This window comes from Nothoprocta perdicaria, unplaced genomic scaffold, assembly GCF_003342845.1.
Source record: "Nothoprocta perdicaria isolate Ctin4 unplaced genomic scaffold, notPer1 scaffold_4, whole genome shotgun sequence".
Lineage (NCBI taxonomy): Eukaryota > Metazoa > Chordata > Aves > Tinamiformes > Tinamidae > Nothoprocta > Nothoprocta perdicaria.
The window spans coordinates 8,635,567-8,662,580 of record NW_020455643.1 but is presented as its reverse complement, the minus strand read 5'-3'; the positions used below and the strand labels follow the sequence as shown (position 1 = coordinate 8,662,580).

Sequence of the window (27,014 nt, the reverse complement as noted above, 5' to 3'; positions counted from 1 at the left end):
GCAGCTGACGGCTGTGGGGACAGCTGGGCGGCCCGGGCGCCAGGCCCAGAATAGCTGCCGGCGGCGCCGAGCGGAGCCGCGGCCGTGCCGCGCTGCGCCCCTGCCATGCGCTGCGCCCCTGCCATGCGCTGCGCCCCCGCCACGCGCTGCGCCCCCGCCACGCGCTGCACCCCCGCCACGCGCTGCCCCGCGCTCCTCCTCGCGCTCTGCGCCCTGGCAGGTAAGCGGTGCCCACCCTGGGGGGAGGCCGGAGGAGGCACCCGACTGTCACCCCACCTTGGCACACGGAGGCGATGGGGGTGGTTGTAGCACCCGTGCACTGCTGTCCTGGGGGCTGGTCCTCGTGCTGGCAGACCGTGTCCTGTCCGGGGGTGCATGGGGTCATACTCAAGCGCATAGTACCCCCAAGGTGCAGCCTCAGCACCCATGGGTGTGCAAGGACACAGCGCTGTGCTCACATGCAGCACAAGCTTGGGTGCTACTGCGCCCGCGTGCTGGCCCTGCTGCATGCCATCAGGAACATATGAGCATACATAGCACTCCCGCCACACACACACACATATAGGTCAAGTCAGCAGCTCCCAAGGATAGAAGACTCCAGGAAGACCCACAAGTGCCCCCATACCGTGGGGACACCCTGGGGACACCCTGGTGCCCGCCCTTCCCAGGTGTGAGCTGCAGGAACCAGGAGGAGAAGCTGCTCCAGGATCTCATGGACAACTACAACCGTCACCTGCGCCCAGCGCTGCATGGAGACCAGCTCATCAACGTCACCCTCAAGCTCACCCTCACCAACCTCATCTCCTTGGTGAGGTACCCCCCCTGCACCAAGCCCTGTCGCCTGCTTACCTGCACCGGCCACCTCCTAGGAGAGCAGGGCCTCTGAGGCGGGCGCCCAGGTCCACGATGTCCCCATCCACAGCACCACCATGCCAGGGCAGTGCTGCAGAGGAGCACAAGCACGTGGGCACTGTGTGGGAGAGCGTCTGCACTTGCCCCATGCCAGGGGGCAAAGGGGGATGCTGGAGCCAAGGTGGGCAGGGTGCTAATGCTGCTCTCCCCCTTCCTTCCCAGAACGAGCGGGAGGAGACCCTCACCACCAACGTCTGGATCGAGATGGTGAGACCTGAGGTGGTGCCTGTCCCTGGGCAGGAGCCCCATGCCCCCTTTGCCTCTGAGRGTGGCACCCCATAGAGGGTTGGCACCAAAATCCCTTTCTGTGGGTGCCCTCAGATGCGAGGGGCAGCATGGGTTGGGGGGCTCATGAGCACCCTTGGTGCAGGGTGGGTGAGTGAGGCCAAGGGGGCACCACCAGAGGACCCACCCCTGCTCCCCTTGCCCCAGCAATGGTGCGATTACCGCCTGCGGTGGGACCCCCAGAAGTACGACAACATCGAGCTGCTGCGGGTGCCCTCCACTATGGTGTGGCTGCCCGACATCGTCCTGGAGAACAAGTGAGGCTGGGCAGGGCTCACCGCGTGGGCACTGGGGGCATTTCCCCATGCGGGAGCTGCTGGGGGACGTGGTTTGAGGCTGATCCTACCCTTTCTGCCCAGCATCGACGGGACCTTTGAAATCACCCTCTACACGAACGTGCTGGTGTCCCCCGATGGCTGCATCTACTGGCTGCCCCCTGCCATCTACCGCAGCTCCTGCTCCATCCACGTCACCTACTTCCCCTTCGACTGGCAGAACTGTACCCTGGTCTTCCAGTGAGCGTGGCGCGGGTGCCGTGGCGGGTCTGGATGGGACACAGAGCAGAAGGACAGTCCAGATGCCTTGAATCCTGCAAAATGGCCCTGGCACCCTATGGCCCATCAGGGTGCAGCCAGGCGCCTGCAGGCTGGGGACGGGAGTGTCCTCCAGCATCTTTCCCTCGATGTCATCGCCCATCCCTGCCAGTGCCAACCTCAGCCACCCCTTTTCCCCCSACCAGGTCCCAGACCTACAGCGCCAACGAAATCAACCTGCTGCTGACGGAGGAGGACGGCCACACCGTGGAGTGGATCGTCATCGACCCCGAGGCTTTCACAGGTAGCGCCGCAGCCGGGCGCCGGGAGGAAGAGGAAGAGCAGCCAGGGAGGCAGGCAGGGAGCCGGCCCGGCCCGAGGCTGGTGGCTGCCAGAGCAGGGCTGCGGGCAGCTATTAGCGGCTCTCGCCATTACACGGGCACTTAAGTTATTAGTCAAGGCGGGCGCGCGGGTGAGATTTGTTTTGCTAACCTCCCCTGTCGCGGGCGCTCCCTGCCTGGCAATCTCTCCCGGAGAACGCCGCTCCGCGGGGCTTGATTGATGCTGGGAACGTAGCTGTCACGGCCAAACRATGACGTTTTCCATCACATTTTAATTGCATATTGAAGGAACAAAATGCTTTTCGGGCAGTGAGATTTATTTTTTCATTACCGGCCCGAGCTGCGATCTTGATTGGAAAAAATCTATTGCTCCCACCAGCAGYGGGGGGAAAACAACGCGCCGTAATCAAGGGTCACGCTCGGCTTCCCCTCCGGCTCCCCAGCACCTGGGGGACTCCCAGCCCCACGGGGAAACTTGCTCTAGGAGCCCCCAAGCCTGTGGTGCCCAACATGCCCTATGGTTGCCCTTTCCTATTGCTTTTAAGGATGACATTTTGCCCTGGTACCCTCTGGTCCCCTCCTCTACCCCCTCAAAACAGCTCTAGTCCTGTTCCCTAAGCCCAGCACGGTGCCCATATCAAGCATGGGATTTCTCCCTCCTCCCTGGGACAGGGGCCAGTAGCCCCCGGAGGGGTAGGGGTGCAGGGACTCACGTGGCACCTCTGCGTGACAGAGAACGGCGAATGGGCCATCAAGCACCGTCCCGCTCGGAAGATCATCAACGCAGGGCACTTCACCCCGGATGACATCCAGTACCAGCAGGTCATCTTCTACCTCATCATCCAGCGCAAGCCGCTCTTCTACATCATCAACATCATYGTGCCCTGCGTCCTCATCTCCTCCATGGCCGTGCTGGTCTACTTTCTGCCCGCTAAAGGTACGTGCTGGTGCTGTGCCCTCAGTGGGCACTCTGTGGCCAAGGGGTGAGGACAGGTCTGCACTCGCACTTTTGGGGACCACCTGTGCTGTCTTGCTCCCACTTGCAGTGTGGCTTGCAGGTGCCCCCTCATCCTGCAGCTTTTGGGTGGGAGGGATGAGTTTCTGGGTATCCTAGGGTTAAACTCCTGTAYTGGGATATGGCTGGTTCAGTTTTGGGGCAGGTCCTTTGCCAAAGGAGGGCCATGGCTACACCCCTGCCCTGGGCCAACTTCTGCCTTTGCCCCTCCTCAACAGCGGGGGGACAGAAATGCACCGTCTCCATCAACGTGCTCCTGGCCCAGACCGTCTTCCTCTTCCTCATTGCCCAGAAGGTGCCAGAGACATCCCAGGCCGTGCCCCTCATTGGGAAGTAAGTGACAGCACAGGGATGCGGTGACAACCCTGCCAGYGCCCCGAGCAAGGGGGAGCAGAGCAGAGGACACAGGCAACCACGTCCTGTACCTCCACACCCACGGCTGGTATGAGACTACCAAATCCCCCACATAGCCCCAACAGCCCCCCARCTAGCATGGCCTGGGCCCATTCCCAGGTACCTGACCTTCCTCATGGTGGTGACCGTGGTGATCGTGGTGAACGCTGTCATTGTCCTCAACATCTCGCTGAGAACGTCCAACACTCACTCCATGTCGGATAGAGTGCGCCAGGTACCTGCCTCTATCCCAATCCCCTCATTTATGGGGCATGGGGGTATTGGAGGATGTTGTGGCCCCCTTCGAGGACCAAGGTGGTGGCATGTGTTAATCTCAGCACAAGCCCTGGCTCAAACAGGGGTCTCCTTAGATTTTCCCAAGGGACCGCACTGATCCAACCAGGCCACTACCAAGGACACATTGCCCAGCATCCCGCTAGCACGTAGAGRTGCCCTGGGCGATGTGGGGGGGTCCCAGCGGCACGAGGCCGCTGCCCCGTGGGTGACGCTGTGCCCAGGTGTTCCTGCACCTCCTGCCCCGCTACCTGGGCATGCACATGCCGTGCGAGGAGGCGGCGGGGCCGCCGCGGGCCGCCCGCAGGCGCAGCTCCCTGGGGCTCATGGTGAAGGCCGACGAGTACATGCTCTGGAAAGCCCGCACCGAGCTGCTCTTCGAGAAGCAGAAGGAGAGGGACGGGCTGATGAAAATCGTGATGGAAAAGATCGGTGAGTGCCCCAGGCGCCCTGGGCAGGATGGTGTATCCCTGCCTGCCCAGGTGCCTGCTGGTGACCGCTGGCTGTGCATCTTGCAYGTAGGACACGGCCTGGAGAGCGGCAGTGACCAAGATTTCTGCCAGAGCCTGGAGGAGGCAGGCCCTGAGATCCGTGCCTGTGTRGACGCCTGCAACCACATCGCCAACACCATCCGGAAGCAGAACGATTTCAGCAGTGTGAGTGGGGCCAGAGAAGTTTGGAAGGGCACCTGGGAGGGCACCCAGGGCCAGCACCACGGTGCCATGAGGGAGACACCCCCAGCATTCCGTCACCAATCCCTGTTCCACCTGCAGGAGAATGAAGAGTGGATCCTGGTGGGGCGAGTGATCGACCGCGTCTGCTTCTTCATCATGGCCTCCCTCTTCGTGTGTGGCACCATCGGCATCTTCCTCGTGGCTCACTTCAACCAGGCGCCCGCCCTGCCCTTCCCTGGGGATCCCAAGAGTTACCTGCCATAGTGATGCCTGCACACGTCCACCAGCAGTCCTGCCACAGGGACCACCTGAGGAGGATGCCAGGCTGTAGCCGGGGCTCTGCTGGGGCCTCTGCAGACACAGCAGCTCCTGGTGCCACACGCAGTGCCGGGAGCAGCTGGGGGGCGCGGGGGGCTATCGGCAGCGTGGGTGGCGCGGAGGGGCTGAGTGATGCTGGTGCTAACCATGGAAGTAAAGCCCACGGTGCTCACACAGACCTCGGTGGTGTCTTTGCTGCGTGCCCGCTGATCGGCCCTCCTTGGATCATCCCTCTTGGACAGCTGGGTTGGGCCTCCCACACGCACTGAGGGCTGGCACGTGGCTGAGGACTTGAGCTCATCTGCCACCCACCCAGGCAGGTCCCGTCCTCTGGACCACATCCCCAGGCCAGGGTTTGCTGGGCACCAAGTGCCTGGCGAGGGGCTCGGGGATGGAGCCAGGGAGGTGCCACTYGCTCCTGGCTTGGCCACACAGCCCAGCCTGGGGCAGGGTCCCAGCTGAGCAGCCCTCCTCTGTGCTAACGCCACCACGGAGGCCAGCAGCTGGTGTCAGTGACGGGCTGTGTCCCCACGGCCCGGCCACCTCAGCTGCTCCCAGCACTGAGCGTCCCCGCTGCCCGCAGCCAGCTCCCGAGCACTGTGCCAGAGCGAGGGCACCGCAGGCAGCGGGAACAGCAGCCAGGCCAGCCCTGCCAGCTCCTCGCTCGCCGCCAGGGGATTCTTCCTACCCCGCTGGCCAAAGAGCATTTTCCTACCGACCCCAAGAAAGTTGCAGCATTAAAGACAACAAGGTGCATAAACGAACCAGCTTGCTGCTYGTGCCCAGAGCGAGAGGAAGCAGCGCCGGGCGCTCCGAATCCCAACCACGGCAGCAGCAGGACAGAACAGCCTGCCCAGGAAAAGCCCTTCCGCTGCCCACTCACAGGGAGCATTTAAAGGTAAGCCCAGCAGGACAGCAGCATTTGCAGATTTAATAGCAACCCTGAGCTCATCGGCACCGGCTTTGGCACGGAGCGGCAGAGGGGGAAGTGGGCGAGAGCATGGCACAGCAGAGGAGGCCACGGCGCACAGCTGGGCTCAGCAACAGGACTAAAGTCCTCCCTGACGCCACCTGCGAGCAGCTCGAGGCGCTGGGGAGGAAAGGGGCCTGCAGCTAGCGCGCCAGCCCTGCCTCGCGAGCTATTTTTGCTTAGATTGCTGGAATGTAATTACGACTAAATCCCCCTAACAAATATCAGAGAGCAGCAGGGGAGAGCTGTATTTAAAAGGAATTTTAAGTAGCAGTCATAGTAGTACCTGATCGCAGCAGGAGAAACAAACTGTGCCTGTAATAGAGCACTTGGTTGAAAGCTGCTGGCAAGCACGTGGCAAGGAGAGCAAGGGTGTCTCGAGGCCTCGAGACACAAGGAAGGACTTTACAGCCACAGGGGTTGTGCCCTGACACCCTCTTCTGCCCCCTGCCAACAGGCACAAACTGCCTGTCCACGGATGCCCGAGGACTGRGATCCTCAATGGGATATGGGAAAATGAGCCCATTGGAGAACGAGCCCATCAGCTGTGATTATGTTAGACCTTCCTGGCCACTTTCAGCCCAGACTCCAATAATGTGGGGAATTTGCAGTCAGAGCCATGAGGCTGAAAGTCCCCCGGTCCCCAAGGCGGGTAATTGTCCCGGACACGGGCTGCCAGCTCTGCGGTCGCTACCAAATTGGCCCAAGCAGCCCTGGGCCCAGGAGACTGTGCAGAACGTGTGGGCTGGGCCTGGGCTCTGGCTGCCAGTGCCCCCTCCCAGCCCATGCAAAAGCTCTATTAACAAAAAGTGACTGTGCAGATTCCCCAAGGAAGAGGGGGAAAGGGTAGAGCTGTTAATGAGTACAATTAGCGTTGTGGCTGAACACAATCAGAGGAAGTAATTAGCTCCTATTGTTTCTGTGGTGTCTCACTTGCAGACACGCTGGCTTTCCAGGCAACAACCCATCAATCTGGCCTTGCCCCGGAGGACAGGGGGGCATTTGCTGTCCACCTTCTCCTCCTCATCACAGCTTTCACGCAGCTATAAGTGACAAAACCTGGGCCAYCAGCCTCTTCTGCTACGGCCACTGTGGCAGCCCATTTCTCAGACAGCTGAGGACTTGCAAACCTCAGGACAGCACAAATTCAGCCCACTCCAACACTCATGGCTCTGYAATCAGCCCTTCCGGGGACCCAAAACCAGGCAGAGCTATTGGTTCCCCACCAAGAAATCAAGGCAATTAAGCAACACCAAACACCCAAATACCTCCTTGTTCTAGTTAAAAGCAGTCTGCACCCCTCTGTGCTGCAGGGAGGGCTGGGCACACAGCACTATTAACCCCAGAGCAGAAATAAGGGGCAGGAGCCAAAGGATGTCCCTCCTTTTCAAGCAAGGTGATGCAGCCACCACTCTCATGCCCATGTTATCTCACAAATACCAGAGCTAAGTCAATGCAGGCACTTGGGAGGCTCAGCTTGGAGCAGAGACCAAGCAGGTCAGCAGATGTCTCRTGGATCTAGCAGGAGCAGATCCGAAGCAGGACCACAGACCACAGAAATACCATCACTCTATTATGCTTTTTAGACAAAGCAAAGAGCCTGAAAGAAACAAAGAGACCCAATAATTTATTGGCAGAGCTGAAAAGGGTGCATTTGCAAACCATGGGGCTGACTCTCAACTGGGAAGCTCCTCCCAGCCGCAGAGAGATTTTTAATACTGGTGTCCCTCAGCAAAAGGCTCTGACGTCAAGGCAGAATCCCAGAGATCCTGCATGCCATGGAGAGAAAGAGAGGAAAGTGCTGCAAGATGCGGCCCCAAGGGCACGCTGCTAATCGCAAGGTTGGCCTCCCGCCCCACTGCTAAAACAAGTTTGTGTTTGACAAGATCAGCCTCTATGGTCACCACTGCTGGAGGGCGTCGGATGGATCCTTCCTCCGAGGAGGAGCGCAAGAGAGTGGCCCATGAGTCCCTTCGGAGGTCGGAGAGCACTGGTAGAGACCTCTCAGTGCTTCCAGCATGGAGAGAGGAGATTAGTGCCAACTCTTGTTCTCACAATGTGATTTTTGTATTTCGAAAGCTGGAATTATCCCTGGAAAACAGAGGAAAAACAGGGGTTAAAGACAGGCTTTCTTTCAAATCACAGTGCCCCCCATTCCACCCAGCACAGCTAACAAGCGTTGCCATCCTAGTCGTGCCACCCATAGGATGCTAGTTAAGCCTCCTACTCTCTGTCTGCAGACTTTCCACTTAAGCCAACCTGCTATTCCAGAACACTTGGAGCACCGGGAGGATCCTGGTTCCTTCCCATCCATCAGGGAGCAAAAAGTGGTATTCCCTGTGAGTAAAGGGTATAAGAGGCACTGATAAACCTCCCTGAACTATCTTAAACAACTCACAAGGCTTTCTCCTTCCCAAACAGTTGTCCTCGGGGACTCTGCTTGGAGCACTTATATCCTGGCAGTGCAACCTCTCATCTAAGCTCCTTTTGTCATGCTGTTAACAAGGTTAGGCATCTGGTTTCTCCTACCTTAAAAGAACATTTAATCTGAGAAGGACATTTTCTCCAAGTTTAAACAGAGGAGATTTTGCAGCAGCTTTTACTCACATAAGTACTGCCATGTGAGTCACAGGGGTTACTGACACAAAAAGGACTGCTGGTCCATAATCTTCATTTCTACAGTCCTGCAACACAGCAGTGATTGAAGATGAGGCAGCTTACAGAACCCTCTGTGTTGCTGCTTACTGCTACCCTGGGAGCAGCAGCAATAGGTAAGGCATATTTATATATTAATAAGACAGATTTTTTTTCTTCCTTTTAGCACAAAATAAGTGAGATCACAATTATTTTGAGAGGATGGCTTTGACAGCTGTCTGAATATACATCCCTTCCCCTCATAGGGAAAGGTCTGTAAATCAACCATTCAGCGATGCCCCACCAAGAAGTCAACCCAAGTCTGTGGAGTTTTGCTGGAGAGCGAAGGCAACTCTCAGCTTTGGGAACAAAACAGGCTGTAGAACTGTCAAAATCCTGCTTAAACCTTTGACTGAGGCACTAAGAGCCATGCGGTAGTGCAACATCACAGCCCAGTGCACGTCGAAACATCTCCAGGAGGCARCTTGGAGACTTGGAGGAGCAGAAAGAAGAAAAACAAACTCTAGGGAGTTAAATAAGTTACTTGGACAGTTAAATAAGTTACTTGGCAAAAGCCATGCTGGAGGTCGTCTGCAGAAGACTGGGCTTCACCTTTGTATTTGCGAGCAAAATAGACTGTACAGTAATTTGGGAGCTTGTTTTGGGATTCATTAACTGGAATCCAGTTAATCTGCAGCAGTGGTTTGGTTTCTCACCCCACGCTGCACTTTCACTCGGGTCATCTGCCTCGGAAGGGCAGCACACTCTGATTATGCCTGTCCTGGACAGATTCCTGCAGTTGCCCTTTACTTGCCTTTACCAGGGTGGCAGGCGGCCTCTACTCTCTGGTTAGCACAGGTAACCCAACAGAGTTGGGAGCTAAATGAATCCTGTCACTGTTTACCAATAAACTTGGCACATTTACTGCCTTCTAAGACCTGTGTCTCACTAAGTGAGCTGGCTTTCTCTTCTGGAAGGTCACCTGAATGTCATCTACAATGAACACTACTAGCGGCTTGTGCAACATTTTGTAACCATTAATCCTCACAAAAAGCCAATGCTGTGAGGAAGGAAAGAGGTTATTTTCACCCATGACTTCAGAGTGAGTGAACAGGCCCACTGCTTGCCCAAAGCTGCAGAGGGAGGTTTGGGGAACACTTGATTCCCACGGCCCTTCAGAGCTCAGCTGTGCTGCGGCACCTACACACCGTGGTGGGATGGGAAACAGACAACGTGGGCTGGGAAATGGGCAACGTAACCCACCCTCCTGCACTCACCCATAGAGCAGCCCCACTCAGCACCAACCTAAACACAGCCCTCATCACTGGCCTTGTGCTAGCGCTTTGTAAGGAAGGGGCTGCCATCAGGTAAGTGGGTATTAGAGGTGAAAAAAACCATCTAGGCTGCAAGGCTGACAGCAGCACTGAGTTCACCTCAGCTATTTTCTCCGTAGGCAGCCGGTTGCTGTTAGCAGAGGTAACGGGTAGTTTCACCTCGTTAGCCACAGCACTATTATTTTTACATGCAGTAACTCCCGTGTGCCCTTCCTGAACGAGCTTTTACTGCCAGGTGACTTCATTCTGCCCCAGCCCCSTGTCGAGAGCAAAGGCGCGAGCGCCAAGCTCTAGCTCCTCTCGCGGTGTCCATCACGTGGATGTGCTTAATGATCGTTTACCTCTCCGTATCTGCTAGCAGTTAACCCTAGGCAAGAGCCCCAAGCTGCAGACAAACCTCTCAGCCTCCCGGGACCAGGTCGGGAACACAACTGCCTCTCAAAGGAGGAGGGCACATTCTCAAAACGGCATCGCAGCAAAGAAATGCTGAGTGAATGGATACCACCCTCAACACGGGTGTCTTTGGTGCAGAGACTCATTTTGACCTTTGGGAAAGGGCCAGCAACAGGATGGATCCACCAGCGGGGCCACAGGGCAAGCGGAGCACGTGGCAGCCCACGGGAAGGGGGTYGGAGGCTGAGAGGTGTGCCCTGAACCACGTAGGAAGAAAGATGAGGCCCTACCCTGGGTGTGACAGAGGGAAGGGGAGCGTTCGATCAGCGGCCACTGCTGTTCACCAGGCCATGAAACTCCTCCCAGGCCCTGGCAAGCCAGAGGGAAAAAAAAATGAAGAAAAAAAACCAAAAACAGCACTTCAGATCAAAGGCTTCTTAACTTTTAACGAGAGCAGAAACATTCAATGGCGTTTGAAAGGCACTTGTCTTCGGAGAGCAAGGCAATATTCTCTGATAGCCCTAGTGGATAGAAGCATCCTTAAAACCCAGCCAAACATCTGACAGCACAAGGCAGCTTTAAAGTTCTGCACAGACACGAAGCGTTCCCACTGGCTGCTGGTGATATAGCCACATTAATACCCAGAGACAGGTATGACCTTCCCAGGCACAAATAGAATATCTATTTCCTATTGCTAATAAAATAGCCGATGTTACATATTTCTGGAAGATTATCACACTCCTTGGCTGGTAAAACTCACCCAGTTACTGGCCTCATGCTTTACCACATACCTGCCTATGTAGTAATGCCCACAAAAGGCACTTTTTCCCCACCCCCATGCCACACAGCTAAGTTATGAGGCTATTCTTCAATCAGGCAGCAGAATCCAATTGTTATTAGAAAGTCCTATTTCCTGCATTGTTAATGCCACGCACAATAAAAACACCACAGCTATTGGAAATGAAAATGGTTTTAGATAAGTTAGAGGGACAGGCCTAACACCGCATTCCCCGGTGGAGAATCTGTTCCTGATGGACAAAGCCAGCAGACTGAAAAATTGCTGTCTGTTTTACGGAGGCAGCATACTGAAAGACCTCTCGGGGAAAAGATGCTGAGGTTAACGTGAGCACCACTATTACCTTCTGGGATCAGAGACACCAAAAAGCTCAGAGTTTTCTGTGCCCAGCAAAATACGGTGGTGCTCACAGCAAACACCACTGATCCCCCCAAAGTCCCACAGAGCTGGACAGAGMTTAAAGAGAAGACAAGTCAGTTATAAACCCAGGCTGCCCTGCAGATTGTCTTGCTGGTACTTGAGCTACCTCACATCTTACTTTCTGAACTGCCTCATTGGGTGCAAAAGCAGCTCAGCTACCACACGCTCTTTCCAGCAAAGTTACAATGTCCAAGGGCAGCTTGGGTCGTGTGTGCTTTGATAGACCATCTCACGCACATTCTTGCTAGGAACTGAACAAAGACGACACAAGCACAAAGCTCATCCCTGTGGTGCCCCAACTTGGGCTTTGTGGCATTGCCTTCCTAGAAGGCAGGACAGCTAATTCCTCTTTAGAAAGAGTCTCTGCAGCTGCTGAAAACCAGGTGGAAAGCTGTCCATACCTCCAGCATAGTTAAAGTCTCTCTACTCTTTTATCTTCCCTCCAACCATCCACACTTTGTATTTCCACCCTTCCCTCACCCGTAGTTGCATCTTTTCTTTCTTCTCTCACACTCCTCCCCAAACTTGTGACTTTTGTCTGCACAGGGACACAAGGGCAGACTATTCATCAGCACAATTATCATTTGCCAGCTCTTTCAAACCAAGCAGTTCCATGTTCCAACATCCCAATAACATCATGCACACAGCCCTGCTGCTGCCAAGTCCTTCTCACAGACCTACAGCAAAAGCTCTTCCAGCCAAGGATTTCTTTTAGCTAAGACCCTCATATATATTATAGCACTAATTACTCCACCTCCCTGCTGACTCAAGTGAAAAATCCATGAGGATGAGCCTGCCCTAATGCACCCAAGCTCTGCTAGCAGAGCAAACTGCCCTCCATTTCGCACTGAACGAGGCTGCCAGTTTATTTCAGCTGGCGGAATCTTTATGGCCTGTGATGTGCCAGAGGCACAGTGCCAGAGTCTGAGAGGTTATTTTTATGTATAGACATTTTTAGTACCTTATTGCTATACTGTCCGTGTGGCAATCAGATACTCGGTGAATTGATCCTCGACACGTAGGTTATTCCCATTGAACAGATGGGAAATGGAAGCATTAGCAGGCTAAATAAAGCCAGCCCGAGCTCTTCTTCTGCTCTCATTCCTGACCCACAACTGTTGAAACTTCCCACTCCCTCCTCTACTGCCCAGGGTCAGTGCCCAGGAAGGACACCCCTTCTCCCATCAGGTAAAAATTGGAGAAAAATGCATAAAAAGTAGCTACTACCTGAAACTCCACCCAAAAGAGGAAGAGTCAGGGCCGCTTCAAGGGACTTCTCCATGTCAGGATTGTGCAAGCCACACCAGCTGTTCCCACTGCCCTCAATCACTAAACCCAGCAGTTCCCCTTCAGCACCTTCCTCCGCTGCCCCACTTCCCTTCCAACTCCTTCTCCAGTTAGAAAAGGGGACTGAAAGCTCTTGTAGTGCAGGCTACACCACTGTACTACACTCACCAAGGTCTGTCCCCTTCCAGCACCATGTGTGCTTCTCAGCACACCCATCACCCACAGGTCCAGTTCAACACAGCCTCTTCTGGGGGCCCCACGCTCTGAGTAACTGAGCTTAAAACATCGGTCTAAAGCCAGGCAAGAACTTGTGACTGGCATAAAAGCAGAGAGCTTTAAAAGACCTGGGATTTTTTTTTTTTCCCCATCTTAAAACAATCATTTCAAGTATCTGGCAGCATCTGCAGCTAAGGCAAGTAGGGAGGCCATCCTGACTTTGAAAGCGACGTATCTGAACTGACCTCCTTGGAAAGAAACATGAAATAAAGAGGTCTTAGTCCCTCCTCCGGGGAGAGGCAGGCCACCAAGTTATGGGAGCCTTACAAAGTATTCAAAATTGAAGAATTCAAAATACTTGAATAAAGTATTCTGTGGTGGTATGGAGTGAATCAATGAATCCATCATTTCAAAGACCAGGTTTATGGAAGTGATTTCAGACTAGCACCAACCACTGGAAATGTTATGAAACTGGAGAAGGGAGTGATAAATGAACTATGGCCAAATTGCAGAGACTCAGACAAGGGCAGCTATCAGTTGCGGAACCTCGCTGCTCTCCTCTAGCTTTTACGTCAGCCCTCAGACTCGATGGGATGAGCGTGAAGCAACGCAGCTCTCTGGAGATGGCAGCATCCAAGACAACCTATGATTCCACTGACAGGCATTAGACAGCACATACAGGTCCCATCCGCAAGCCACCTAACTTTAGAAAAGGTTAACCCTGCCTGCCCCATTGAAGGCGAAGATAAAGCCAGCAAACACTGCAGGAGGAATTGAGAAATGTCACTTCCCGATGTTACTGGAAATAGCAAGCGGGAACTGGTGCTACAGGAACACAACAGGCTGCAGAATGAGCTAAGCTCTGATGTAGCAACAAACAAGTGTTCTCGCAAGCACACGACACAGGCTGCTGGCTCACAGACACAGACCTTCAGGACAGACACCTACCACTTCAGTGAGGATTTCTCTCTGCATTTGTTTCAGCTGAAATTCAAGATCTCATTCCCCACTTCTTCCTGGTCCAAAGAACCTTCCCCTTTTGCTTTTCTCACAGTGTATAACTACCTCCAGAGGGTCTCTGCTTATCTCCCAGCTAAAATACTGTCTGGGGTCATCCTCTCCAGCTGCCCATGCTGAAACGAACCCAGTGTTGGCCTTATTAAGATCAACCATTTTTCTCATTTACACAGACTGTCCCATTAGTTATCAGTGGTGACTCTGAAAGGAAGAGGGAGTTTTATACTCTGCTCAGCTCCCACTGCAGCAGCACTCACAAATAACTGAAGCTTTGTTTTCAGAAAAAGCAGCCTGCTTTTGAGCTGACAGGACGATCCATAAAGTCACACGGCAACCAAAACGCCAGCCAGCTCAGTGGAAGGCTGCTGTACAGCCACACACCCAAGGTCTGATCTCTCTGGGCATAGGAAGCAGCGTTGCTCAATTCGCCCAGGCATCTTCGCATCCAACGTTAAACAAATAAATAAATAGAATCAAGCTTTACAGCAATCACTTCCATTAACCCCTCTGCCAACTCCATTCACTCACTACAGACACTCGAATGTTTCTGGTGACTTCAGCGAGACACAACTGGGCTGGGGTCAGGGACAATTCTGCTTGCAAAAAAGCCCAGTGTGCATCGGACAACAACAAAAGCAGCTGCGTTTTTTTGGTGAACTGTTTAAATTGAACAAACAAGAAAACCACAACAGCAAGAACACATCACCACATGAAACCACAGCACTGCCACTTGCTAACCCACTAGCACTACTGAACAGCACTGCCTCCAAGACTAAGAGTACAGGTGAGCAGAACATCTTACATGTTTCATTACATGTCAGTGCAGCAGAAACATTATTACAAGCTCTCCAGAGCTCCAGCTTAAGAGCTGAGGTAGGTTAAGAACAACAGCCTAAAGGATGACCTCTGAGGGAGCAAAGAGACAAGGTTTCTTTCCAGCTAATGAAACAGAGTAGCCCACAAAATGTCACACATTCTCTCAAGGAGCCCAGCACTGTAACGCTTAAGGTACTATAAACCCCCTGGAATGAAGCAGAGTCCAAGAGATTGCTGTAGTTCTTCTAGAGAGATTGGAAATTAATACAGACTAGGCTGATCCTTCCACCCGCGGGGATTTGGGCAGCTTGTCAATACCTCAAGCATGAGAAAGGACAAACATGGGAAAATAGCAATGAAAGATCTGCTTATCTAGCTAAATGCACACGCCCCACCACCAAGAGCAGGAAGGACAGAACGCAGAACAGCTTCTTGGAATAGCTCTGAAGCAACAGATACTTTTCAAATGCATCCTGGCAGCTCAACTGCTTTCCGAAACAAAGGGGTCTGCAGCCTCACTGACAACTCATGAAAAATGGTGTCTAAAAATGAGTTAATGTGAAATGCAACATCACAGAAGGAATGTATAAAGCCTGAACAACAGTGCTCAGGTTTTACAGCAAGGGGCACACTAGTAATTTCTAAAGAAACGTTCATTTACACTGTGTCAAAAGCTAATCCGGGTCAATTCACTACCCAAAGTCAAGGTTTTGAGAAACGCCTGCTCTTTTCTCACTAAGCGCACTCCCTTCCCTGAAGCACAATCAATGCCAATCAAACCCTGCACATGAGCAGAGCTCTAGTGGAGAGATGCAGCCCATACAAATGAAAAATGCCACAGGCCCTCTGGAAAGGCAGCAGTGACAAAGCCTACAGCACCACTCTTCCATTAGAGCCTTTCATAAAACACAGCCAGAGTGTGAATAGAAAGTGCTGGCTAGAAAGCCCTCCCGAGTCATAAATCACATGGTACATGCGCAGCATAAGTGGAGTTTATTCATGACGGACAGGATTTCAACAGGCCTTGATAGATGGCTGAGGAAAAGGAGCCAGGCTTTCTGGAAGATGAAACTAGTTACACAAGAGATTCTTCATTAGTGAGAAAACCTTAACGATGCAGGGCAGAGCCAAGTGAAGTCAAAACTGAAAGCCTGGGCTGTCCTGCTCCCTCCTGTCAACACGGCAGGCACTGTCACGTCCCTGCTGCCACCGCAGCTCGCTGCCTGTGATTCCTCCATGCTCGCACTGGCACCGGGCGAGAAAGGCACACCACGTTGTTCCATGCATCACTACACAGACTCCAGTGACAAGCACTTCTGCTCTGAATTTACACTACTGCCATTAGAAGGAAATGTCGGACAGCACTGAAATCAGACTGGGCCAGCTGAAGGAAAGCAACGGGGAAAAAAGAGTTCTCATGACTCCCTACATGGCTCAAGGTTAATTGCTTACATCTACTTCACTAGAAGGCTACCAAACCAACTTCTGACTACAAATCAACTTCTCACTATCACTTCAACTCACAGGAGAACAAGTAGGAGAYGAGCCAAGCTGCTCCTACTCAAGAATTGTTTCCAGCTGTAATCTGAGCTACACTTGATTCCTCAAACACCTGTTATTCATGAACAAGCTCATCCCACACCATACGTCAGCACAACAAAATGAAGCTCTTATGCTACGTTGGAGAGGGCAGCAGCACGGCCTATTGCAGGGTAATAAAACCAGGGGACCAGATGCACCATCACGCTGCAGTTCACACAGCCATAGCAAAACCAGTTACGAGCACCGTAATAGCAGCAATTCTCTGTCCTGGGAAGTCTAAAGGGGATTGTGTATATGGGAAAGGCCACATCGTTTTCACAGCAACCATGCTACACAGAACCAGCAGCACAACTGGACACTAGGTTATGATACAGCTCTCCTTACAGAGCCTGGAGGAACAGAAACATCTCCTTTCTCACACAAAGCCTCCCCATTGCAGTCTGCTACTGCTGTACAGAAGTAAAACAGCCAGGTTTGTGTTTGCATGAGCACTTGGCAACATCAAAACATGGACATAGCGAACAGTGCCCTCTCCCGGCAGCGAGGGCATGAGAAATGCTACTCCAAGATCATGAGTAAGAGGATTCTGACAGTAGAACTAACTGGGAACTTATAGAAATTGAAGCTGCCTGGGAAAGATTTAATAGCAATAATTTCCCCTTCCCTCTCTTTCCCCCGCAAACAGGGGAGGAGGCCACACGGAGTACTGCAATGCCTAAAGACATCTCAACAAGTCCTCTGCATTATTGCTAGGGTGACCCACGCTGCAAATGGGCAGCAACTAGAACCTACTTTCTGCTAAAAGCAAGACTACTGAGCTCACCCTGCTGGGAAGAGCACTGAAGAGACGCTGACCATGGGGGAAGAAGAAAGGACAAGCCAGTGTAAAGAAAAGAAATCTTGAAATGTACTTGCACCCTGATTATAGGCTGCATTGGAAAACTCACTGGTCTATCAACGCCTTATTAATTTGTTCCACTTTATTTTTTTTTCCAGTGTACACCATTCCAAGTGTTAAACAACATGATCTAATCACCGTATTGGTTTATAATGCACTAGAAAAAAAAAGATTTACGTTATTCACTTATAACTAATACCTATATATGCACTTCTTTGTCACTTTGTGGGAAATAAAAGTCACCCTGAATAGCCTGGTATGGTAGGCTATAATGCGTTTATTTAAAAATACAGCTGTCCTCTCTGTGTACCATGATCTTCTAGTGTAAAGAGCCGTGGTCACCAGGGCCTAGAAAACTTAATATACGGCGTTTATTATGATTAGAAATCATTTGTACAGCACTGTAAATTCAAACAGCACTTTCTCAAGAACATTTATAAGCCTAATGGCACAATAAATCCCTGTTAGCTTCCGCACTTCACTCCTCAGAATCTCTATTCATTCAAACGGTCTCATCCCCCCACTGCAATCCCACTTCTGAAAATGCCAAGCTGCAGCTCCACGCTGGGCTGCCCAGCTACTAAGCGACAGGGGAGGTGGATTGCTAACAAAGCCCAGGACTGCACCACTCAGAAATTAAGCCTTTACCATTAGAACCAAATATCCCTAACAACAGCTTGATAATGACACACATATTTGGCTTTCCAAGTGCACTGGCAACAACTGCTGCTGTTCGCACTGAGCAGCCCCAATGCACCCAAGCAGTTCTCCAAATCATGGCTATTTTTGTGAAAAGGTTCAAGCCCCTGTGCCACCAGCAGCAGGCCCTCCCCGTGCCCCACCACACATACTTGATGCTGTCGGTGTGCGTTTTATATTCCATGATGGTGTTGGGAGGTAGGTTTAGCACTCTTCGTAACGTGTCACGTATCCGGGCTGTCGTGGCCTGGTCGCTGGCCGTCTTGTTCCATATCGAGATAATATCCTCCTAGGGAAGAGCGGGCAAGGGGGTGAAGCAGATGGCAGCTTTCATAGCCCTGCCAAAGGCAAGTACCTGCCAGTCCTTGAACAGCTTACCTGGAACCGGACAGAGACGACTGCCCCACAGATTTCTTCCCCCACCATGAACTGTTCTCCCAGCATTGCCAGAATGAGATTCTCCCAGCATCGTGACGCTAAGCCCTTCCGCAGGCGGATAATCCATTTACCACCATTTTTGTTGGCATCATCCTAGGAAGAGGGGCAAGAAATCGATTTGTTTTCTTCCAGCTATTTTTCTGCTTTTCACAAGACAGACGAGCCACAGATGGGAGCAGATATTGATTGGGTGGGGCATTAGGGCCACAATGAAGGTATTTTCAAGCTAAAGCACTATTATATCTCCCACACACAGGCAGAGAGGGAGGCATACCACCTATTTTGAATACAAAATATTTAAAACAATGACTTTCAACTTTCCAGAGAAAGCTCTCTGCACCAAACACTTGACTCTAGGGTTTYGGCTCCATCAGCAAACTCTGTACTAGGCCTACCAGACTGCACACAATAACCAGAAGGCAACAACCATTAAATAGTATTTCTAAACCCGAGGCTGATTCTCCCTCTGTCTAAAGTGAAGTCACTTTCCATATGATTCTACTTGTAAGACTGGAATATCCCTAACCACAGAACATGAAAAGCAGGAAAACACTTTGCGTAGTGCTATTTAAAAGCAGAGTGCAGAAACACTTTCCTTCCACATTTCCAGCAATGTCCATTCAAATTCAACAACTTGCTCACAGATTCAACCCTTATTCTGGGAGCCACTGGTTTTATCACACATACAGCTGAGGGGTTGGTTCAAATTGTGGTAGCTCAAGTAAAGGGAAGGAAGAGGGACAAATTCAGGCTAAGCATTAAACTTGTTATCTCAAGATTTCAAATGTTGCACCTGCAAAAGAACTAAACTCCTAGAGACCACCAGCATCAAAGCATACACATCCAAATCAAAGAGCAGAATATTGTAGCATTCCCTTGTAGAGCACTGGAACTGGAAGGGGAGAAGGTGGCAGCTCTGGGCAAAACCCTGAAGCACAACAGCAGCCCCACACAAGGGGAAGAATCCAAATCAACACGAGTTCTAGGAATGTGGCAGATTACCAACAAAAGCAAACTGTATCCTGTTTAAGTATCCATGTTTTCCGAGTATGATCATCCCACTCTTAAGAATTTAACCATCTRGACTTCAGCTGTTAAGCAAGGAGTCGAGTTTAACTCCTCCAAAGGCTTTCCACACTGACTGATGGAGACACAAAAGTCAGAAGAGAAAATGCTATAGCTCAGAAATACTTCAAAGGTGCTTTAAGCAGGTTCAAAGCTTGAGAAAAAAAAAAGAAAAGAAGAACAGCACTTGGGAGGCAGATGCTGTATTATATGCTTTATGGTTATTGTTAGTTTTCTTTCAGGTTAAACAAGCTTCGGTTCAGTCAAGCATTTGATTTCCCTTTACCAGAATAATAATGACCTGCAGCACAGTAAATCACAGGGGAACATAATGCTTAGTGCTTCTGTCTTTACCCAGAAAAGGAGAGATGGATCCAGAAAAAGATCAGAGCCACACACAGAATTTATGTGTGAGAATGGCTCCTCATATATGCACCTATAGGGATGACAGTAAGTAGGATTAGTTTGGAAGAGAAAGGAGCATAAACAAAGCCAGACCTACAAAGCAAGCAGGAAAGAGAAGGCCAGCACCAAGATCCTAGGTCCCTTTCTCCAGATACATAAAAAAAAAAAAAATTCCAAGAAGGGAATGGAAACAGGTTTAAAATAATAATAATTAAAAAATCACCCTCCTCCCCAGCCCTATGTTAAAAGGCTGCAGAATAATGCTTCATAGAAATTTTGGTATCACTAACTTGTGGAATCTCTGGTTGACATATCAGAGCAGGTAGCTCACTAGCAGCCCAAAGAGGGTTAAATATTTTATATAAATTGTATTTGCAGTAACTCGCTATAAAATACCTTGCTTAAAATAATTGCCAACTAGGGTCACATATAAATTTCTCAGGACCAAGCAGCATAATTAGGTACTTGAGAGCAACACATAAAATCCTCATATCGCGAATGGTATTGGTCATTGCTGGACACAGGCCAGGAACCAGAAAAATGATTCGCTGGGCAAAGATTTTTTTTCCTTTTAACAGATTTGGATATGAATGAAGAGAAGCAAAGTGCCTTGAATAAAAAGAAAAGAAATGAAGGACTAAGCCATCTTTTCKGCCCCAGTTCTACATAAGTTACAGGATTGTTATCCAGGGGCACCCCTTCCTTCCTTCCTTCATCTGAACGACTGCCTTCCTACAGTTATTGAATTCCACTTAAAGGCTCACCCCTTTTAGAGGAAAGCCCCACACTGTCATTGAACAAGGCTATTACAGGAGGCAAGAGGACAATATTTACGAGGCCCAAGCTGGGATCCTTCAGGCAACACTACCTGAAGATCCTTCAAAACCCACAAAGAAAAGCAGTTCTGCAGCCTTTGCAGGACAGCTGCTAGCACCACTCTGCATTTGCCTTCTTCTCTGCCAGCAGCTCACAGAGCTGCCAGGTTGGATGGGACACAGCTCTGAGGACAGGTTTAAGGGCAACTCAAAAGGAAGGCTGCATCCAGGAGAAGTCTGGCATGCCATTTAATGACAAAAGTCCTTTCTCTGCAGAAAGCTTCTTCCAGAACAGTCTGGGAAAACATCAAGGCAGATACAAGAGCTCCGACTCACCTCCCACATGGGTTTGATGCCCTCTTTGAAAAGATGGAAGTCACTATGGCCTGTCAGGTCCCCAGGACGTACCATGTGACTGTAAAACCGCCAGAACTGCTCCACCTGCAATGACACAAACCAGGTAATCAGGCTGCCCACACAGCTCAGGGCTGAGACTCCAACCAAAACAGACTCTTTGTTCTACCCCAGCTTAACAGAGCCACCTTCCTCTCTTGTTTTCTACTTCCTTGTCACTAAGGCGTTGATCAAAACACCCAGAAGGCAGCCATGGAAAGGGAGCTGTTTCTGACTGGCAGAAAACCATCTGAATTATTCAACAGATGCCTCCACAAGCTACTTGGTTTCGTTTAAAGAAATCTATGCTGGGATAATCATTGCTCTGGAGGACAGTATCTTATAAATCCTGCCTCCCAAAGTTTCAATTAGTGGATATATCAAATGCACCAGCTCCAAACAAGCTCCTTTACACATACAAGATTACATTAGCTCTGCATTAGCCATTGCTCTCTGCAGAAACTTTTCCTCCAAATAAAGCATATTTTATATTTGATTTATTCTACCCAGGTTTTAATACAGATACATTCTAGCTGAAAATTTTGGAGGCACTACCTAAAGCTTTTATGTAAATGTCTCTTATTTCCTTTTACAGTCCATCACAGTATACCTCGACCACTTCAAAAACACCAGTTTTCATCACTTCTCCATACCCACTTCAAACGGTCTGGCCTGAAGACAAGGTAATACCTTTTTCAATTGTTGAAAATAAAATATTTATCCTTTGAGATTCTCTGAATGAGAAAGGATTTTATAGAGGTTGGATCTTTAAAACAAAAGGAGGCACCAGGGAAGGATTCTAGTAATTTCCTCATCTGAAGAGGACTGTACTCAGTAAGATGATAGCTATTAAGCAGACAAGCAGTGAAGCTGCAGGGGGTAGAAACCTCCCAAGTGCTTTATCAAAGAAATCCTGATGACTTGGTCATCACTTGGAATTCTGCTCCAATCTCTGATCTCTTAGCATCCAAGAAGGAATTTCCCTTTGCAAGCAATATAATTACGAACCAAGATTGAGGTAGGGTCAGCAGCAATCTATTTTTGCYAGGCACATCCAAACGCAGTATAGAAATTAAATTCTTATACTGAGTGAATATGCCCTCTAGTGGTTAACGTGTAAAGGCTCTGAGGGCTTTCTAATCAAAAGCAAGAATAAATTGGAACTCAGGATTAGCACAAATACTTCTTTCCACAATCCTTTTTTTCTTCTCCTCCATTTGAAATCAAAACATCAACTGATCTTCTGACCAATGTCCCCATCCGAACTGAAATCAAGCATTTCTAGTCCACAACAACCACAAATTCTTTGCAGCAAAGAGCAGACAGCAAAATATGTGAAGCTTATCCTCCGAGAAGATAAAAATCAATTTTAAGTCATTATTGATTTAAAAAACAGACTGAAAAGTTATTGTCGGATCATCCCACAGCAGCCACTACTCAGCCCAAGCAATTTGGGCTTGCTCCCATAACAGCTGGGAGAATACATATATAAATTGTCAACCACTAAAGCAAAAATAATTAATAGCATGGGAGAATACGAGCAAGAGCTAGCTGTGATTCAACATGCTTAAAGTTATTCTTCCCACTCTTATCCTCTGTAGATGCAGTAACACAAGCTAGCTGCCCAGACAGGCCTGGGGTTTGGGGGTTTTGTTTATTTATTTATTTWTTTTTAAACAGCTTCCAAAAGGGATAGAGGAATATTTTAAAAAATTCTAGGTCTATGAAGGAAAGATTTATCAGTGGACAAATCAACATTTGTGAGAGATCCTGGAAAATCTGGAGAAAATATAGTATAATATAGTATTTTTTATGAAGTAATTCCTCTCTTGGCCTGACAATCCAGTTTCTGAAATAACCCAGACAAACATAAGCAGCCAATGAACTTGACAACAATATTGCATTTGGTGCCTGTACAACTAAGGACACATTTTGTTTTTCCCCTGCATCTCTTGGGATTTTAATGACAACTTCGGACTGCCACTACTATGCAACAACCAGCACTGCCTTCCATGGCACGCCCAGGTAGTTCTGGAAACAAACCACCAAAATAGTAGGAGAGGAAAGGGAGAGCAGTTCATCCTTTAACGAGCTAAGGCRCTAATGAGCTAGGGAGTTAAGCCAGCCACAATGACCACACCATGCCCAGGTGACATGAGGATAACAGGTACTCACGGAGGCAAAGGTGCCAATCTGTTTGATGTTCTGCTCATAACTCTGCGAGCTGGTGGGTCTCCCAGGGGTCCGTCTGGAGTACCAAAATGTGTAATTATACTGCAGGGGGTGCTCGGCTGGCCCTGGCACAACAGCCTGAAGAAGAGAAGAGCTTGTTTATTCCTCATTCACTCCTCTAAAGGGGGAATGAGAGAAATTACATTCACAGTATCAGCAGTCCACATCTTCCTGCCCTCACTGAGTGCAAAATAAACAAATCATCCTCATTTTCACAGAAATATACCATCTCTGAAAGTGTCTGACATGCTAGCCTAATAGCAGCYGACTGTTTCAAAAGAATATTGGAAATCTGCAGTACAGGGATGCCTAAGGAAAGAATAACTTAGGCTTGAGGGAGTGTCACACTCCCTCAAGTGACAGCAGCCCTCATCTTAATTAAAGACAGTAATATTAAGTTTTAGTCATTGACTGTGGCTGTATCTAAGTAAATAAACAAACCGTGCAACTACAAGGTTGTAGTGTAAGAGTTTAATTTTTTAATTAAGAAAAAGAAATCATTCTCATTCCTTGGGAAGGGAAAAATCCWTTTACACTGAACCATGATTCAAAAGCAATTAAAACTCCCTGGTGACTGCAACTCCTCTAAGCAACCAACACCCTCGGACTCTGTGAGGATTAGTCTGACTTAGAACTTGTTATGTCAGCGTTGGCAGAACCCACTGCTAGCAGCAGACACTCATCTTCTTCTAGCCTCAATCATTTGTAATAACAGTTTCTAAGAAGCATAAAATGGACAAACAAGAAGTCAGAGTGTCACAAATGTCAGAAAGAAAAAATAAAGCTGTCTCCTTGTGTCACTTGATATTGTTACAAGAGTAACTAAGGTTTAAACCCTACTCTCTATATGCACAAGGATTCTATTACTTAAGGTTAGTCTAAGCACAAAAAAAAAAGCACAGAAATGTTACTTGCCTTCCTAGTTGACTACTTTACATGCATACAGATCCCGTGTTCTGGATTATGTCAATGTCACAAATATGGCTTAGCAAACCAATAGCAAGCCACTACTCAGTCATTTCCTTACRCCATCTCTAAATATTTTGGGGAGGGAAAATAAAGCTTTACTTCTCATTTCTCCTCAAGGGCCAGGCAAAGTACTAACTGCATTTGTGAAGGGAGCATTCACAACACAGATTATATATTCTCCAAAGTATGTCAGGTTAACCACATGCTAACGTAACCCTTCTATCTTCATTACAGCAGTAAGAGCCCATCAAGTGACCACAGCACTAAATTCTTACTCTTATTCCTGGTCAGAGAACATTCCAACATTTCCACATCATGTCCTGGTGACAGAACAGCAGGACCAGTCCCTTACCTTCCTCTTGGTACTACTCTGTGGTTTCTCGCGGTCATTCTTTTCCTTCTCACCGTCTTTCTGTGTGTTGTTCTCCTCATTCTGGTCATGGTCTCCGCTATCATCATCTTTCAAACTAGTAAATAAAATGAAGAAAAAAAAAAAAAAGGAGAGTCTTGTGTCTCACAATGTGGAAGCCTCAGCATCAGCCCCCGCTCTAAACTCCTGTGTCACACAGGAGCCACCAGCATTTGGAGACCTACACATGACAACCTACCAAGTGCAAATGGCAGGTGGGGCTTGGCCTGGCCAGAGCCCATCACAAGCACTTCAGGTAGGCACTTGTAAGCACAACTGTGCAACAAAAGGCTGTTTCAGGGCAAACTCCAGCACTTTGCACTAGCAGAAATCTGCTGCACAGAGACCGAGCAGGCAGATGACGAGGCTGGGCCCCACAGTTTTGCCGGCTGTGCCACCCTGCCCCACACACCAGGGGCAGGCAGCCACCCCACGGGCACCCCGCGCCCCCCAGGCCCGTCTGCCCACCCCCTGCCTCGCCAAGGGCCGGTAAAAAGACGCAAGAAGCGGGGTCAGAAAGAGACCCGCAGCTCCCCCCGCCACGAGCAGGCCCTTGTACCGCCAGGCTCCCCCGCACCGGCCGCTCCCGCTGCCCTCGGCTCCACGCGGGGCCCGGGCCGGGCCGCCCTGAGGGAGCAGAACGGGGCAGTGCGCGGCCCCGTGACTCATCGCGTCCCGTCTCGGCGGCGCCGCCCGCGGGGAGGCGGGGCGGGCCGGGGGCGCCGCGCGGCGCGCGGGCCGGGGCGCGGGGGGGGGCGGCGCCGCCACCGACTCACGCGTCGAATTTGTTGTTCATCGTCGCTCGCGGCCGCCACCTCCGTCCACCTCAGCGACTTCCGCTCTGCCGAGTCCTCCTGCCACAGCTTTCCGACACTTCCGGCGCCGCGCTTCCACCCGGCCGCATAAGCGTGGAGCGCGTCGCAAATGAGGAGGTGGAATGTACCACCCCTGCGCCATCTTGAGTGCTGACTCCTGAGGCATCCTGGAGTAAGCGCCATCTTAAGCGTGGCGGCGTGCTCCACACTCACGTGTGGCAGAGCCGCCATCTTGAGCGTGCGGAGGAGCAGACCGCCATGTTGGGTGTGGCGTGAGTCAGGTCCGTTGCCAAAAAGGCGGGAAGGCGCCTGAGGCGAAGAGAGAGACAGAGCCCGAGGGGTGGCGGCACCTCCTGCTCTGCGCGCCTTGTTCATCCTTCGCCTCCGTGTGAGGCCCAGTTAGAAGAAACAGATATCCCATCAGATAGTTTCTCAGAAGAGAAGGTACCCATGCACACGCAAGTATTTCAGATATATGGCAGCTGAACAGGAGACAGTTATTTGTTACCTTTGACTTCTGAGCTAGGTAGGCACCAACAAAGCCTCCCAGCTTTCCAGGCACCCTGCTCTTCTTGTGGTTCCTAATCCCATAACTACACATAGATCTTGCTGGTGCTACCAGTAGCCTTACTAACGCAGACACTAAATGCTTCAACAGTGATGGAAAAATATCAGAGCTGCACATAGAAATACAAGAACAAGGAAAATCACATTACCTAACACATGTTAGCTACTTTTTAAAGCCTCCATACTCACAGCTGAACCAGGGCTAACCATGCTTATGATCCAGCTATACTACACATTAAACTATAGGAAATAAATAACCTTTTTTTTTTGGGGGGGGAGGGTCTATTTTCAAGGCACAAAGTGTGGAATAATGGAAGACCATTAGCATATAGCTACTTTCCATATTCCCTGCTTTTCACTGGTATCATTCAGATTTGGGGAATATAAATCCCCTTCAGTATAGCTTTTCTTACATTTTCCAAAAGAAACTTTGTCCTACTGCAAAGCATTGAGTTAAAGGAATAGACAAATAGATMTCAAAGCCACAACGATGTTAGTTTTCTGCATTTTTCTGCATGTTTTGTCAAGATCCCACTCTAGCCCAGGAAATGTTGGCTATTACAGAAACCTTCAAGGAAAAAGCTAAGAGGAAAAACCTGTGATGCTGAATCATTGTAATATAAAGCCAGATCTGTCAGCTTCCTCCTAGATCCAGGCTTTTGTTGCCTAGACCCASGTTAGGCAGGGTTGTCGGGCTGAGCTGTCTCTACTGTTTCCAGGTGTGCCCATGGGAAATGAGATGATGCCTGCAACAAAATGTAGAATAGCAGGGGGAAAGTATYGGACCGGGTTCCCCATGAGCAGGGTTCATGAAATTACCTTGGTTCCAAGACTTGCCATCATAATATTTGGGGACACTCTCAGCAGTGCTTGTGTAAGAAATCAGAGATATTTATGCTGTTTTTTCACATCTATGATCCTTCTTGGGAAGAATAAACCCCATGTCTACCTTTCTTTTTCTTTACCTAGAGCAGTACTGAACACACAAGAGCTGTGCTAGTTGATATACTTATAACTTTATGCCTCTTTATGCTCTTTTATGCAAAGAGCAGCCTATCTTAAAAAGAGACATTAAGAGTAGATACAACCATTGTACCCAGCCTTGTCCTTTRAGCAGCT

The 27,014-nt window shown here is 50.1% G+C and overlaps 2 protein-coding genes across 4 annotated transcripts; one reads left to right on the top strand and one right to left on the bottom strand.

Moving 5' to 3' along the window:
• Window positions 1–105: 105 nt before the first annotated feature.
• On the top strand, window positions 106–4,711 carry CHRNG (cholinergic receptor nicotinic gamma subunit). The gene is made up of 12 exons (XM_026045244.1): window positions 106–220; window positions 669–808; window positions 1,075–1,119; window positions 1,345–1,454; window positions 1,557–1,712; window positions 1,937–2,034; window positions 2,805–3,008; window positions 3,305–3,419; window positions 3,600–3,714; window positions 3,998–4,205; window positions 4,296–4,429; window positions 4,547–4,711. The coding sequence occupies exons 1-12, from the start codon at window positions 106–108 to the stop codon at window positions 4,709–4,711; spliced, it is 1,605 nt and encodes a 534-aa protein (XP_025901029.1).
• A 2,707-nt stretch (window positions 4,712–7,418) lies between these two features.
• On the bottom strand, window positions 7,419–25,394 carry EIF4E2 (eukaryotic translation initiation factor 4E family member 2). 3 transcript variants are annotated; one of them, XM_026045404.1, is made up of 8 exons: window positions 25,290–25,393; window positions 24,457–24,571; window positions 23,079–23,213; window positions 20,847–20,951; window positions 18,166–18,318; window positions 17,940–18,076; window positions 10,387–10,465; window positions 7,419–7,826 (listed from the first exon to the last, which is right to left on the bottom strand). In XM_026045404.1, the coding sequence occupies exons 1-7, from the start codon at window positions 25,307–25,309 to the stop codon at window positions 10,420–10,422; spliced, it is 711 nt and encodes a 236-aa protein (XP_025901189.1). In that variant the 5' UTR covers window positions 25,310–25,393; the 3' UTR covers window positions 7,419–7,826; window positions 10,387–10,419. The 3 variants fall into 3 exon arrangements, with proteins under 3 accessions (XP_025901189.1, XP_025901190.1, XP_025901188.1); XM_026045405.1 differs by lacking the exon at window positions 10,387–10,465 and having other exon boundaries at window positions 25,290–25,391; XM_026045403.1 differs by lacking the exons at window positions 7,419–7,826; window positions 10,387–10,465 and adding an exon at window positions 8,342–8,419 and having other exon boundaries at window positions 25,290–25,394.
• Window positions 25,395–27,014: the final 1,620 nt, after the last annotated feature.

Excerpts from the sequence above, each read along its gene's own strand:
- EIF4E2 (XM_026045403.1), bottom strand. The coding sequence starts at position 25,309 with ATGAACAACAAATTCGACGC. Across the intron at positions 24,572-25,289 it reads ATGAACAACAAATTCGACGC|TTTGAAAGATGATGATAGCG; the intron begins GTGAGTCGGTGG and ends TTTATTTACTAG. Across the intron at positions 20,952-23,078 it reads AGATTGGCACCTTTGCCTCC|GTGGAGCAGTTCTGGCGGTT; the intron begins GTGAGTACCTGT and ends GTGTCATTGCAG.